We start from the raw sequence: 17,143 nt of genomic DNA, 5'->3' as shown, positions 1-17,143 counted from the left end.
GAATCCTGTAAATGTCTTCAAGTTTCCAACTTCAGAGGTATACTTTTCATCTTGATCCATGACTTTTGTGACTCATTTTTTTTTTTTTTAGATTATCTCTAGTATAAATCCTTCATTGCCTTCACAAAGCCTAGATACTCCAAATGAGATGTCATTTTTCGATTGGTTTGTATGGTGATTGCATTTCCTGTATAGGAAAGTTAGATATGATAGGATGGTGCAGTAAGATTTGCTTCACCCATTTTCTTATTAAGATATATATTTTAACTTTCCTAAGTATGCAAAGAAAAAAATTGACTTTTTGAAAGCATGTCAATTTAAGTGATAAAATTAATACAAATTACAGAGCATCTGCCACTAGATCACTGTTTATATCTGCCTAAGCTCATTTAATATACAACTACTATCAAGTGTGCCTTATTTGTTCCCAAGCAATGGCAGACAGCTGAACTCTTGGGTGGAACCACTCTTTCTAATCTACTTATATACACTATTATTTATATAACACACCAGGGACTAAAATAAGCTGGTAGGCACAGACAGTATTCATGACTGCAATGATTTTCCTGTGAGAATGAATAAAAGTGACTTCTTTGATATTATTGTTAGCTTAAAAAAATATTACTCTATGTGAAGGATTTTTTTTTTTATTTCAATAGATGGATAAAGCTGAATGTTGTTGTCTATTGTCAAGGCAATGAAAATTAGCAGACATTTGTCTTATACCTTCAGAATCCAGGAGCACTGAGCTCAGTCCCTTTCTCCAGGTGGGACAGAACAAATAGAACTGATAGTTGATAATGTCACTCCTTAGAAATACTGATTGATTTATCTTTCAAAATCCGTGACTTCAAGTTTGTTGAGCTGATTCAAATTATTTATTTATTTTACTTTTCCCTCCCTGGACTGACACTACTATACAGGCTAAGAATAAACACAGTTTAGGAAACTATCTTTCAAATACATAGCCAGCTGAGACAGAATTGGCCTGGGTGGATAATTAACCTTTAAAAGGAGCATAACTTTTCTTTCTTAGTTTGAATGCATTTCCTGTTTGTTTCACATAACAATATTAATAAAATGATGCCATTCACTTTTCTTTCTGTTGTGGTATGGGAATTGATGTGTAGCTTTGCTCAAAAATGCATTTAAAAAAATATCGGAGGATTTAAGAAGTCAAATTTGGCAACAAAAGTACCTAATTAACATTTATATGGGTAACATTTGCTGAATTATAGATTTAGATGATTTTCTGTGACATCTTTTGGAAAAGTAATGGCTACTGTCCCCTTAAATATATGTACCATTATTATTCTTCTTTCTAACAAACTGAATGGTATTTTCTCATTGAATTTTTCAGATGAATAATTAACACAATATTAGTATATCAAATTTGCCTGAAAAAATGTTTGGGTAGTTTTATTTTTCCTTTAGCTAACTGACTCCTAATGTTCTTAATTATGAAGGGCTGGGATTTAATGATCCATTGTTAGGTAAGTCATAGTTTCATAGTATCATAGTTTTTGTCGTTGTTGTTGTTTTACCCAATCTCTACATTTAGAATTAGATATTCAACTAATCAAACATTCAACTAATAATTACTGTGGTGTTATTCATGTCAACAGTCTCAGCAGAACAAGACAAAATTTGACATTTCTCTGAGCAGTACTCTAGTCAGTCAAATTGGTCTCCCACTTTCTATACCAATTAATTAGATTACTTGTAGAGGATCAATCAAAACGTGTTGCCAGGAAAAGATTAATTATTCCCTTTTTTGTGAATTAATTAGTACAATGTTAGAGTGCTAAGCAAACCTGATCTAGTGAAAGAAAAATGAATGTCAAAGAGATGTGTTAACCTGAGATATACTCTAGCAGAGAGATTTATCATTTTTAAATTAATGAAAAAATATATTCCTCTTTACTTTAAATGTAGAACTTCTTTAGCCCTAAATGCTCTTGGAATTCTATTTTTTTTCTTTTGCATCACAGAAATGAGTAAAGTAAAAGAAAAACATTACAAAACATTTTTTTTAAACGTTGATGAAATTTTACATGTATTTTGTTACTTTAAATTCAAATTTTAGCCAATAGACCAACTATAACATTTTCAGAGAGAGTGACTTCGTGTGTGAAATGACCACATCCAATGAAGAGGTTTCAAAAAATGCAGATGATGTAATTTTGCAGTTGAAAATCATTAAAGCACGGATTAAACAGTCTTTTTTCCCCTTCATTTAGGAGGATTTTCTCTGAAAATGAACTGTTACAGCTGGTAACCTGAAGACTGACTTGAACGTCTTTAGCAACTTTTTTTTCACCATTTCTCTTCCAAAGAAACATGGATGTTATCTATGATCAGTCAAATTATAATATGCCAGCAGATCAACAGAAATTTAGAAGTAGTTACCCTTTTCACTCCAACTCGCCCATAGTGAGAGAGTAGCACTGCATTCTCTATTAAAGGGGGGAAAAAAAACCACACACATTCTAACTTCATGTGTATGAACTATTCAGAAATCTCTGAAGTTTAACATGGTAGACCTTCGCTAGTATTTCCATGTGTCTCAGAACTTAGTCTGAATTATAATATCAGAGCAGTGTTTTACAAAAGAAAGTTGGAAAGTATTTTTAAGTCTTCTCTTCGTAAATTATATTTTACTTGATGCTACTTGTAAATAAATATATATATGAACATAGGGCCATATGTAATTTAGTGTGTTTAGAGTAGTCCTAAGAAGACCACACTGTCCTCAGATCTGTCAATTAATACTATATCTTCATTTATAAAATTCTCAGTAGTACACATTCATACTCTGTTGTCTGCTAGGGCCACAGTCTTGTGTGTCTCCACAAGATTCTTTGAAAATGCAAAGACATAACCTGTTACAGTATTCACAATAACCCAGAAGCAAGCAATAATGCTATTTATGAGCTGGATTTCTGTTTGTTTATGTTTTCACCTAATTAGGCTAGCTTCAAAGAGCAGGGTCCGTTTGAAATGGTACACATAATTTGATGGGGTTATGATGGGAGGAAAGCTCTGGGACATAGGCTGTTAGCCAAAGAAGAAAAAACTGCTTAGAATGGCATTCAGCGACCCTCATACCAAAGGCTAAAGTCAGGAGATGGCAATTGTGAAATTTAAAAATTCAAAAAGCCTTCAAATGGAATGAGACAGAATGTTTTATTAAACTTGTCTCCTGAAAGAGAAATAATTGGACTGAGTTTGCTTGTTTCTTCTTTATCTTAAAAAGGAAAGTTAATATTCTTGGCAAAAGACTCAGGAGAATGGATCGCATAATTTCTTCACCTAATCAGCAGATTTGTATCAACCTGGGAACTATATTTTAAACTAGTATTAATAAATCCCTCTAGTAAATTTTGGAGAAAATCTTATTCATAAAAGTTGTATTTCTATCTGTTTTTGTGAACTTACAAAGAATATTCAGAACTGTATACTATTTTGGGCAATTCATTAGCAGAAAAGAAAGCAGATTGAGGATGTAATGCATTTCAAAATATGAAATGAGAACTGCATAAATTAATTCTATTGCTTAAGGACAGGATTTATTTCCTCTAATGGCTCACATTCTTATTTGTAGTGGTATTGACTAACACTGCACATTATATTGGCATCTGCTCCATATCACAAAACCCATTATTATGTACTATTTCAGAGCTATAGAGCTTCTTTTTGAACAATCAGAGTACCTTATCATCTGTAGTAACCTAAAGAGATTATTTTGCTATGGCAAATTTTGCATCAGCTATTTTTTTCCTTTTTAATCAAAACAAAACACACATGTATATGTTAAAAATCCCAGTAGCATGCCATATTAAGATAATAGAACTTTATTTAAAGTGAAATATTGTGCTTCTGCCCTTGTATTAAGGTCCTTTATTGTCCAAAATGGACAAAAATCTCTTGGAACATGGTTTAGATGGAAGTTTCTGGTTCCAAGGTAGAGTAGGTAGCTAATATGACTCATAGTAAAAATAAACTTTAAACATTAACCCATAAATATTGTTAGGCTTATACAGAAATGGATATTCATTTTTAATTATCTCCACCTTTGCATAAGTTTATTATAATAACTAATAGCAAAAATGTATTATTTGTATTACCATTATTACTGCCTACAGCCATCCCAATTTTAAAATAAAACATAATTAATAAAGAACTTCATTAACTTGAAATTTGCCATTGCTTCATCCTGTAGGGTAATTATGAACAAAATATTTAGTAGTCAAAATTACAGTGTCAATATAATTAGAGAAATGTTTAGTCCCTGGTAGAAACAAGCTTTAAAAATAAAGCTCTTACACTGTTACTAACACTTGCACTTTTTTATTGAAATACAGTTGATTTACAGTATTATATTAGTTTCAGGTATATACTTGCACTCTTAACTACTAATACAATGAGGTCCTGTAAAGAACTCTGCATTTGAATATTTTTAAACAATTGCTTATTAATAGATACAATTGAGATAAATAAAGCTGTATTTGATTTTAAATGTTTTATAATAGATTCTAACCCATACCAATTCTGCCCCTATTACTATCAATAATATACCATCTTAGTCTCATTCAGCTTGAAAATTTATTTCAGGGTTAGATCCACACTGTGGATGCTTACTTTGAGTTTATTCTTTAATTGTTGCTATACCATCCTCTAAGAAAAGGGTTTAATAACACATGTCATACGCAAAGGAATCAATTCTCTCTAGTTTATAAAAATGATGCTTATTTCATCTATATATTTCTATCGGTTAACAAGGCAGTGATAGGCCTACAATTACAATAATAATTTATGAAGTAAAAAAGAACAAAGATACCTTTGTTTAATGCATATTTGTTACTTATGACCATATTCTTATTAGAAATTGGCTCTGAGTTCATTATAGCAGAAGATATAGTCACAGCCATGTATTTCTACCAGAAGTCACTATATCATGTTATACATAAGTAAATGAAAGGTAGATTAGTATTGCATATTATGGAAGAATTTTTCATCCTCAGAATGAATGCTGATAAATTGTTTTAAGTATAAAATTAAATAAAGAGATAGATGTTTAGGACTTTCTGAATTTGGTGCCTAAAAAGTCTCTAAAATGTTTATATTGAAAACACCTTTAATATCCAGTGTCTACTTTTGTAGAGAGAAAAATTTTGTTATGCTGTCATTGGTTCTGTATGCTTAGTCTTAGATTACATTCTGATCTTTAACCAATACATTTCCCTTATTTTTTTGAGTTTAGAAAATAGGGATAAAAATACAATGATGGGGAAGCCATTTTGTTCTCAAAACTAGAGGTTTATTTAAATTATATATCCATACAATCCATAATGCTCAAAATACCTTACAAAATTTCTATTTTATATTTATTTTATATGTTACGTGGTCCCTTTTTTCTTCTTTTTTTATACCTATGACTCTTCTCTATCACATATACGGTATGCTCTTTTGGACCTACACAGCTTTATGTATATAAAACATATCTGAGGCAAATTATGATTCTTCAAATACAAGAATCTTCTGAGATATGTATAATCTTACCAAATTTTGTATTTCCCAAAATTATGAGGAAGTAGTGATGTTCAAGATACATGTTCAAGATAATAAATTTAATGAACTCTATTTAGTATCAACTTCATGATCCTTTTCAAGAGTTCAACACCTTTGGATTGTGCAAAATATAGCCTTTAATACCTTCAGTCTGGAGACCAAATCTAAATGTTTTTCTAAACAGTAACATGGCTTAAGGCATGTGGTTTCAATACATTATTGAAAACCTCAGACCAATTCTTCTACCTTGGAGTCGGGATCTCTTATTTCCTCAAAAAAGAATTAATTGTCTATGATTCTTATCTCTATTAAAAATTAAAAATAAAATCTAGAAAATACTTTATATGAATTATAAAAATATTTTATCTGTACAGAAATAAATGAATAAAATAAACTGGCTGATTATATACATATAAATACATATGTATGTTTAGGTAAATGGAAAACTCTATCTATGCCTAAACAAAATTACTATTAAAATTTCATAGTAAATTTCAAAGTAGATGTGATCACATATTTCAAAAATGATAAACTGCTGCATATGTGCCTTCCACCTAATTCTGTGTTTTTACCTTTTGAAAATGTGTTATTAACATAATTAAATGGCCAATGTTATTATGGCTACAGTTGTTTGACTTTCAAACACAGTAAGCCCATTTATACTGCAGGACTAGAGAGGTATCACTTACTGGATTCAGGATCAGAGTTGCCATCCCCTTCAGTGCGGTTGTTGGGTGCAGCATGATCAAAGTACTCCTCCTGAGGATAGCCAAGGGGCAGGGCATGGGATGTGCTGGGAAGGCTGCCTGTATCATGGTCCCCTAGTCCACCATCACTGCTGCTTTCCTGAGAGCCTTCTGGTAGGTGAAATGTGACACGCCGCTGGGACTGAAAAAGACAGAAAATTACAGGGTTTCAGCTATGATCTGAATAATTGCTTAATACATCCAATTGAGAAAATGTATTATTTCAGCTATCTAGTGAAGTCACTTTAATATTATCTTGAGTTGTGAATGATTTCAGGCTTTTGTGAACAGTCAGCTCTGTGTTCAAACCTGCTTTACCTGGCAGCAGAATTGCTTTTATTATATTTTTTAACAGGGCACATCCAGTTGCAGAATAAAAGTTAACTTGTTCTAAAGCAAGAGGCTGTCACCCATATTGACATTTGAGCACATTGGATATTCTGATCATCATTTGAACATGGATTTATTTAACTATAATTTTACAAGATTTCATTTTTTGAATAATAAGCTTGAATAAATATAACAAAATTTTACTGTTATATCTGTAAGATTCTGGTGGGCAGAAACAGTAAATAATAATACAAATTTATTCAATCATGTAGGCTTATAAATTAAAATTACAAATCATCTTTTCAAAGAATCTTAGGGGCAAGATTTTGAATTAGAATTCATTTAAATCGATTCTACACTCTAAAAAATAAAAATAATTACTTGGTATGGATAACAGTTGATTATTATAAAAGCAAACTATAGGGATCATCTCTGATAGTAATTATAGCAGAATATAAAAAACTTATACATGCCAACATATAAAGATGAAGGATTTGGTTCATGACATCCAATAGTGTGGTAACTCCACCAGATGTAGCAGTAATTTTGTTTGTGGTATTGCTACATGTAGTAGCTAGTCTCTGAAGATAGCCCTGACAACGGACCTCACGTCTCGGTATTCAGACCCTTATGTAGTCTTCTACCACAATGAATATGGAGAGGCCCTGTGTAACCAAATCTCACAGTTTCTGCCTTGCTCCCTTAGAATACTCATTCAGGAAAAACAGCTGAGTTGAAAGTAGTCTGACTACTTGGAGACTGCCATACTGTGAGGAAGCTCAAGCTTCCCATGTGGAAAAACTCCATAAAAAGAAAGTACAATACAATACCCAGAGAGGCCCAGCTGCTCCAACCACTTGAGATCAGGTGCTAAATATGTATGTAAAGAATCCATTCTGGACATTATAGCTTATGGCCTCCTTTGAGCCATCCATCCCAGCCATCTCCAGATATTTGAGCCATTCCATTTGAGATACCAATCACTGTAGAGCAGAGATAGCAATCTCTGCTGTGCACTACCTAAATTCCTGACCTAAAAAATGTTAAGTACAATTGATTTTTGTTTTATGCTCCAAAGATTAAGGATAGTTTGCTATGTAACAATAGATCAACCAAAACATTTAACTATCAGTAGCATGAAAGATGCAATTTAGAGATAATTATTTAAGAAATTTATACATATCAAAGGGTACATGTAATTAGGTACTAGAAATTTCCATGACAGAGTGCATATACTTTCATAAGTTCAGGCTTGACAGTCAGCCATTTCTTCAGATGTTGATATTGTTATAGACTGTATGTTTGTGTCCTCTCAAAATTCATATGTTGAAACCTAATCCCCAGCATAATAGCATTTGGAGGTGGGGTCTCTGGGAAGTGATTAGGTTATGAGGATGGAACCCTCATTAATGGGATTAGTGTCCTTATAAAAGCAGCCCAAGAGACCTCCTTCTCCCCTTCTGCCATGTGAGGACACAGTGAGCTAATTTTGTCAGTCCAGCAAAGCTGCATTTGACTGTTCTCTCTCTAAGAAGCCATAAGCTCATTTAGTTATAGGTTAAACCTCATTTAATTCCAAAAATTATTTATAGTTGTGAATATATTTTCAGCCACTTCAAGTAAGATATAAGCATTTATGCTCACAAACCTTTTAAAAATTCAAGAACTGGAAAAACAGGATTTTAAAATGCCTGAAACATTATATTGTAGACATTTATCAACAGTCAGTTATTGTATGTAACTTAAAGTCAAAATAATACTTAACACATAAATTTAAAAGTCATTGTATATAAAATAAGCCAGTTAAGCATGAGACTAATTTACAGTTGTTCCACCACAATGCATAACTGTTGAGGTATTTTAATTTTCTATTAAGACATAAGTCAGATATTTCAAGTATTTTTATCATTCAGCTTTTTTAAAGTATTAGACCTAGATAATAGAATCTATATATAGGAAAATAATTACTGCTGACAAAAATAAATGAATCTAGAATTTAACATGTGCTAGTTAAGCATGGAGTCATATACCCTAACAGAATTAAAATTGCCAGTGAATGGAAGGTAAAGTTCTATCAAATGATAGAAGTAGGGGCTATATATATATTACTTCCAGATGTAAGAGAAATGGAATTTTGTGTTCAATTGCTTATCTACACAGAAAAGAAGAAGGCAATTTAAGTCAAAAAGATATCCCATCCTATGACACCTGTAACTAGTAACAACTAAAATTCTCTGCAAAGGAATGCCTTAGAGTGAATCTGTAATTAGCCAGGTCACGTATTGACCCCCAACTCTCCTGATACTCATAAATTGAATCCCCTTAAGGGTACATAAGAGGGAATAAATGGGTTGGTAAGGACTCCCTTTAGTGAACACAACTGTTTTTTGTCCCTTCCTGAATGCCCATAAAACACAACAAGCACCAGCATCCTGTTCCTGAAATGCAGTTCTTATATGTGACATTATTACATATACACCTTTGAGATTTCAAACAGTCATATTAATAAACTCTCTTGTCTATATTAACTTTAACAAATATTGGAATGCTTTAAGTGGAAACCAAGGTATGTTGTTTGGTCATTAATGGCTCTATATCATTTTAAAATAGTCTGAAGTTCAACTGCATACTGAGGATTTGATTTCTTTCTCAATTCACAGTTTCAAAGTTTACAGTCTAAAGCATTTTTTTTACCTATTTCTATAATCCATAGAAGGCATTCAAATATCATCGATTAAATGTAATATTCTATTTCTTTATTCAGTGAATTCACAAGAGGCTCTTTATTGGCACATGGGTGATTAACTAGGTTGTCCATCATTTTATAAAATCTCCATGAAATAGTTCCTTAGGTGAAATAGTTAGAATTTAATTTTTAAGGAATTGTTTCAAAAGGCTTCTGAAAATTTAATTTTTAATGGGAAAAGAACAGCTAACTATTTTTTCCTAGGGTTACTTTAATGATTCCTACTTAAGCTTGCATTTTGCAATTTGTGACACTTCTAGATAGAACTGAACATAAAATAATTATATGAACTTAACAATTTATGAATCCTTTGTAGTAAATTTTGGCAATCTGGTTTAACTCATTTGCCCTTTACTTTTTAATGGATGAATCCTTAATCTCTGATGGCACTTTTCTGCTCAGATTCATAATACGGAGGTATTCAAAATACAGAGGTATTTTTCTTATCCAGTATATTTAGAAATATTAACTATTTCATGAAAATCATTCCTTAGGTCTCTCAAAGAGAAGACTAAATAATTTCCTTTTTTCAAGTGTTGACGATGATTACTGTGCAATATAAAAGAGCTATTACGTTAATGACCATGTCATAATTTGTCTGTCTGCTACTCTTCTAGGAAGCTGTGGCATTCAAATTAAAGCAATCTATTGATTGCAATGGTGACTTTACGGGATGGAAACAAATCCTGGATTATTCATGAATAAACGTCTGTACTGAAAGGCTAGTTATTTTTCTGCCAGTAAGAGAAAAATCGACAGTGAGCCTCTCCCTATAATCTACATGCCTTCTTTTTAGCTCAAATCAATCAAAATTCCAAAATGTATGAATGCTCAGAAATAATATTGGTGTCACCTAGATGAATCATTTACAGGGAAACTATCAAATTCCCAACATTCTTGTGTCCATTATACCTCATGAAGGCATAATTCCATACTAAATATCAGGTGAATATTGTTACATTTCCATAACATGATGTAAGTGGCATTTTAGAAAGGTTAATCTGGCAGCAAAGAGGCTGCATACAGATACGCCAGCCTGTGAATCTCATTATTGAATGCTTGAGTATCATGTTCTAGAGGGCTCATTAGAATTACCTGTCAAAGTTTTCAAACTAATCATACATCCTTGCATTCCCCCTGACTCCAATTCTAATATACCTTGACCCAGTCTACCTTAGATTCACTGTCAACACCAGGAACTCTGATTAGAAAGGGTAATCATAGGTAGGGTTATTATTTTTTAAAGATTACCATATGCAAGAGTGTTTTTGATTCATATATAAAACATTCTTGATATCAAACTAACACATTTTAAGCTTCTGGGTCCTGTCTCTTTGCAAAAGAATTTATAATTACTCAATATATTATAAAGTTAAATGTGAAAATAGTTAGAAATTCAACTTGAAATTTTCACCAGCATTACATGGTCAGCACACATATCCCACTTGCAGCTCATAATTCCCAGTGTAAAAACTCCCAGATGGCATATTTTATAGTAGTCCTTTACTATTTGACCCTATACTTGTAGTCATAAAACTTCCTATGTTTCCAACTCAAGTCATCTTGCAGGATATATCAGTTCACCTGATTGTTTTTTCAGGGTTCCATTTCATAAAATTTGAAAGGTCTGTATAATTTCTCATTTTCCCTTTCACATTATGTTCCTGAAATGCTTACCCTTCAAGGCTTTTATTTTTTTAATACCATAACTTATTACTAGCATATGCAGGAAGTTCTTCATGATCTTCTCCAGAATCAGATCTTCTCTTAGCTCTAGTTTGCCATGAATTTTTTTCATGGCACTTGGTAATTTTTAAAAATTTATTTTATTTATTTAATTTTTGGCAATTGTCAGACATATTCATTTGATAGTCAGAAGACTACATGGCATTTCTTGAGGACATCTTTCCTTGAGTCATGAATCATTTCAGCTTAATCAAAATGGAAATAATCTATTTGTAGATAGGTACCATGATGAATTGTTAAATTGGCAATTGGCAGAGTTTTGTGAATTTGAATCTACAAATGTTTGAGAAACTACAATTGTGTGACTAACAATGAAAATAGAACAAAACTGAAACCTAACATGCTTTGAAACTGGCATGTGTACAAAAATTAAAACCAGATATTAAAATTGAAACCAGGCATTGCAATGGTCTCTAAGACAAAACCCAAGTATCAATTTTAAAAAAATAGATGAAACATCTCTACATTGTTTTTGGTGCTAACCACATGTAGATTTAGTGACTTACATTTAAATATATAAATCATCATAGGACCTTCATTGTCCAGAAGCAGTTATCTTCTGGTAACCTCAAACTATTCAAAAAACAGTCATGCCAGGAAGTAAGAAAGACAAAAAAAAAAAAAAAAAGCATGTGAGTTGCTAAAATATTTATCAGGTAAGTTCATGCTCAGAATCATGTCTGCCTTACTCTGCTTTCCTGTTTAACTTTAACATCTTTGATTATTTGATTCTCCAGCTCAAAATGTAATAGAACTCTTGGTAGCTGCTGGAAATAAAAACATTGACAGAAGGAGAAATTTCCACCAATTATTACTAGATCTGTCTTCTGTAGCTATATAGAATAAGTGTGATTCTTGTACATGACAAGACTTCCAGTGTTTGAAGATAGTTAAGCCTCATCTACTAATATTCCTATTCCAAGCTAAAATCTCCAACTTAATTTGGCATCTGTAGAGGGGCAGAATTTGCCACCCTGAAATACGTCTCTTTGGCATATTAATTTTTTTAAGCCGGTTATTTTCTAAGCAGTAGACACAGGAAAAACTCTGAAAACCAAGTAGGAGTTACCTTTTTATAAGAAACATTTACATTTGTAAGGGAAATCTCCATTTGTAAGGGTGTGTCCCTCCCTGCACCTGGAAAAGAAGGATGACTAAATCTTTAGAAACTCTTATCAATGGAGAATTCAATGACTTGAATTTGCATAACAACCTTACTCTTGTTTACTGTGCTGTGCTTGGTCACCTCCCATTACTGCATCTCTCCTATCCAACATCCTCTTTTGTCTTTAGCTGGAGATGGTATTTAAGGTAAGGGCTGCAGCCATTTTGGCAAGTTACTCAGTTCTTCTGAGTCTCTCCCATGTATACATGTTAGTAAACTTTTGTATGATTTTTCTACTGTTAGTCTGCCTCATGTCAATTTAATTCTTAGACCAGCTAGAAGAACCGAGAGGGGTAAATGAAAATTTTTCCTCCCTGACACAGTATTTTCAGACCGTTTACATTTTACTAACTCTTTTCGTTTTTACCCATGTAATTTATTTATGTAATTAACAAAGTCAGACCTTAAGTATTTACCACTTTATTGTTGGTGATAATGTGGGCTTAGGAGATGATGGCTTTATAGATCACATATGATACAAATAATCATTTCATTTTTCATAATATTAGTCAATATTTAATATTTTCAAGTTGTTAAATTGTTTGAAAATGTGTTTCCAAGACAGAAGCCACAAGTTTTGTTTTGAGTAGTGCTTTGTCTCTGGTGTGACTTTTTATATTTGCAAAATAACTTTTCCATTGCTGTAGTTACACAACATGTCTGCTTAATTGATGCATTTTAAACAAACCAAATGTCATTCAAGCAACAGATGGTTTCTGACTTGAATTATATAGGTTGGAATCATTATGCAGTATACAGTGAAAGATGAAAAACCTGGCATTGTCATTAATTGCATAAACACTTGGAACAAAATATTCTCTTGTTTAATGTTAGTAGAAATCACAACAAGAAACTACGTGATGGTGATCAAATACCAGTTTAAAAATTAAAATGACCTAGAAAATTTTCCTAATAAAACTGAAGAGTGTGCACATCAGCTGGCATGGTGGTAATTTTTTTATTGCATTGTACCAAACATTGGTAACCTGTTTGTTTTAGACCCTTTCAAGTGTACATAAAGCATGTTTAACTTCATCTTCTTTACCTGGTGCTCATCAGAGCACATCAAAAACAACTGCTACTCAGGTAAAATGGGTCACATCCTGGAAATATATGAGATTAAAAGACCAATATTTCCTTTGAACTCTTGTTACTCTTTAAAAAATATCTGGAGTTCTATAATTCCCATTGGTAATCAAAGAGTAAATTAAAATAGCTGCATCTTCCAACAACAACTGTCAGTGATGGCAGGTAGCAGTAAGCAATGTAGGGGTGAATATAGTTGAGGGTGGAAGGAAGAAGAATTGCAAAGTATTAGTATCTGTATTATTACTGTACTCTTTTATTGTGCAACTCTTTATACAGATGTATTTTTCTAAAAGCAGACCTCCCTCTATTTATTTTACGTACAAACAAGAACACCCCTATATTCCATTTATCACACACACACCCACACACACACACACACAAATGGTATTAAAAATAACCTCAAAGTGATCTACAAGTTAAAAAGGTGAAAAAAATTATTATGCTACTGTCCCAAGAGGAAATTGATATGGCACTATCCTTTTCATTGCTTTAAAAAAGTTATATACACATATTTCTAAAATATATCTAAACTGAGGATGAAATAGAAACTAGTGAAATATTTTGTTTCCTAACCCCAAACCCTCAAATCAATCTTATGTGTTTACCTTAAATACATTATTTGGACCTATTGTAATATTACTTTTGTTGCCTTTCATTGTATTTGGGAATTAGGGAGAAAACGGCATTCGATTTTGGTAAAATTGCTAGCCAGCTAATGCAACCAGCTATTCCGTGGTTTAGAAAACACTAGATGCATACAAATCACCTAGTTGATGTGTTAGTAATGCAGATTCCTAGGATCCAACCCTCAAATATTCTGATTCAGTGGGTCTAAGGTAGGACTCAGATGTTGCGTTACATAATCCCTTGACTACAATTTCAAGGGGAAAAAAAAGGAAAACAAGGAGTCCTGCTTAAATTTTCTAAATATTTTTGAATAGACAATTTGACATTTTAAAATAAATTGAGTCATTAGAATAATGGGATTCTAATGTCAGACTGTAGTCTAATTAGTCATTATTTCATAATTTTTATATGAGACATTTCCTTTTGCATTCAGGAAATGTTCTTGTTCATTTTTGATGAATGATACATATGATATACCTATGACATTATTAACATAGAGGTGGCCACGGCATAAAATGATGACAGTGTGTGTGTGTGTATATATATGTGAGAAACTTCATAGATATAAAATTATCTCTCTATAACTTGATCATGCTAACATGCAGTATTGTTCTGAACAAAAACAAAGATAATTCCAATGGTATTATAAGTATTAAAACGTATTTTCAGTTTATATGTATGTATGAATGATAGAATAATAATACAATTTGATTTAATAAGCATTAATTATTATTTGGTGCAGTCTTTATAATACAAAATTCTGCTTTTATTGACACTGAAGACAACTTCAATGATAAAACTGTTAAAATTAAATATATGAATTTGATGCCATGGGAGAAAAAATGTTGCTAAAATATATTTGTACTTAGAAGCTCTTTAAGCTCTCTGGTGTTGAGACAACTTCATTTATAATACTCTGAACTAAATATAAGAACTCCAGGCCCAATACTGAATTCAATTAATGTTCAAATTCAATAAATCTTCCAAAAGTACTTATTCTTGAAGTGCATTCTACAATTTGGTTTAAGATACACAAATTGAAAAGATTAGATCCTACAAAATACAGGAAGTCATATTTTACAATGTTAAATGAGGAGTGTTATCTCTAGATCTCTGAAGTTCCTATGAGATTTTGAAATAATGTCTTTTAGTGCTTTCCATGCATGCCCTGACAATTCTTCAGTAAGCGATCGACACATACAATAATTATAGTTGTACTTAGAAATTATATAGAATATTTCCTTGGATGTCTGAAAGTTTTTTTCTAATATTACTGATTCCCAACATTACTGATAAATGATCTGTTTTGAAAAGAATGATTTTGAGCATATTTTTAAATCTTTGAGTAAAAGGTAAGTGACCCATAAGTAAATGACATAAAGGTCAGGAGTAAGAACTGGTGACACTTTAGGAAATGCCATTAGGTAATAATGTTTAAATTCAGACAGAATGCTAAAGTTAAAAATATTGGAGCATTAAGTTATTGCCATAAATAAGTAAAGAGATTTATTTTTATTTTTTTCCCAAAAAGTAATACTGAAAAGAGTTAGGCGAACCAAATACTATTTCTTTTACTGACAGGGAAACAATGTAGCAAACCCCTAAGATTTGCTTCCATTTGACATCAGCCCCTGGAAAATATTTTGCTAATCAAGACTTCACCTTCACTTAGCAACCACGGGCAACCAGGCAACTTAACATCCTTCACAGCTTCCTGATGGAAATATGGCACAAAAGAATTAATGTAACTCTATTGTTGAAAGATGAATTTGCTGTATATTAGTGCTGCTGGATATTTTTGGTTCAATAGTTTCATGGAGCGGCAAATCTTCAAATCTGTTCAATGTGTTTAGGTTAAGTTAGGTTAGTTTTCGTGTTCCACTAAAATAGCATATCTATGAACCTATTCAAATTTTGTTGTAGTAATAAAACAAAATAATTACAACACCTTGAGAAAATAAGACAAGTAACTTGATGGTAAAATGTTTAACTCTAAGTTTAGAAGTTGGTCATAAGAAATGGGATAAATTCAAGTTAAAGAGAATTGTTCACTCACAACTGATTTTAAAAACAAGTTGGAAAAGTCTATTTGTGGTTCATTATACAGAAGATTTTACTCTGATCTATATGATAACCCAAAAAAATATGTTGTGATGTTTAAATTTAAAAATATGATCTCAGATGTAATAAGCAAGGGGAAGACAAAACAGAGATAATCTTGAAGTTACACAAGATACACACACACACACACACACATACATACAACATGCTTTTCACAAATCCAAGTGCATCAATATGTCTTATTTTCCTTCTGGAGTTATTTTATTTATTTATTTATTTATTTTATTTATTTATTTTTGGCCTTGCCATGCAGCATGTGGGATCTTAGTCCTGAGACCAGGGATTGAATCCATGCCCCCTGCAGTGGAAGTGTGGAGTCTTAACCACTGGACTGCCAAGGAAGTCCCTGGAGTTATTTTAAAAATTAATTTTAACAAATATGACATATTAAAAGTCATTTAAACAGATATTGATAAGCAAAAACTTCAAACTGAGATTATTTTAGCTAGATACTATTTGCTATATTGTTTAAAGTAATAATAATTTAAAATAAATGTAAATTTAAGCTAATTCTCAAAAACGTACACAGAATGATTCACAAGAAAGTGAACTCTATAAAATGTGCATGCTTAATTTGATATTTAATAATCCCAAATATTTAGGAGCTTTTATTTTTTAATCTCTCTTTTTAAAAATTTTGTGCTGCCATTATTTTATGAAGAAATCACATCCAAGTTTTCTCTCCCATGGATTAATATTAACATTAACAAAAATTATTAGAATACTTATAATTTCAAGATGGTTACTGATAATTCAATTTGATAGCCCTTTTGGAAAATAGTTTATTTTCATACACACTTTAAATATGGATAAATATGATCTGAATCACTGCACACACATAGTGATATGAATTATCATTTTAAACATCCTATCCAATTAAATTCCAAAAGCATTTGTTAAATGTCAACAATGTACTAGATAAAGTGCTAAGTGCAAGGGACAGAAACATGAATAAAATATAGTTCCTGATTCTCAAAGCATTGTAGAAGTTCACACTTCATG

At 31.8% G+C, this 17,143-nt stretch overlaps 1 protein-coding gene across 1 annotated transcript in view; it reads right to left on the bottom strand.

Annotated features, from left to right (window-relative positions):
- PCDH11X (protocadherin 11 X-linked) overlaps positions 1 to 17,143 on the bottom strand; it is a 694,161-nt gene that overhangs the window by 172,500 nt on the left and 504,518 nt on the right. The window contains exon 6 of the mRNA XM_061179538.1: positions 6,261 to 6,459. Within this exon, the coding sequence (XP_061035521.1) occupies positions 6,261 to 6,459 (199 nt within the window). The remainder of the gene's footprint in view (positions 1 to 6,260; positions 6,460 to 17,143) is intronic.

This window comes from Eubalaena glacialis, chromosome X (assembly GCF_028564815.1).
Source record: "Eubalaena glacialis isolate mEubGla1 chromosome X, mEubGla1.1.hap2.+ XY, whole genome shotgun sequence".
Lineage (NCBI taxonomy): Eukaryota > Metazoa > Chordata > Mammalia > Artiodactyla > Balaenidae > Eubalaena > Eubalaena glacialis.
This window is presented reverse-complemented; position numbering and strand designations above follow the sequence as displayed.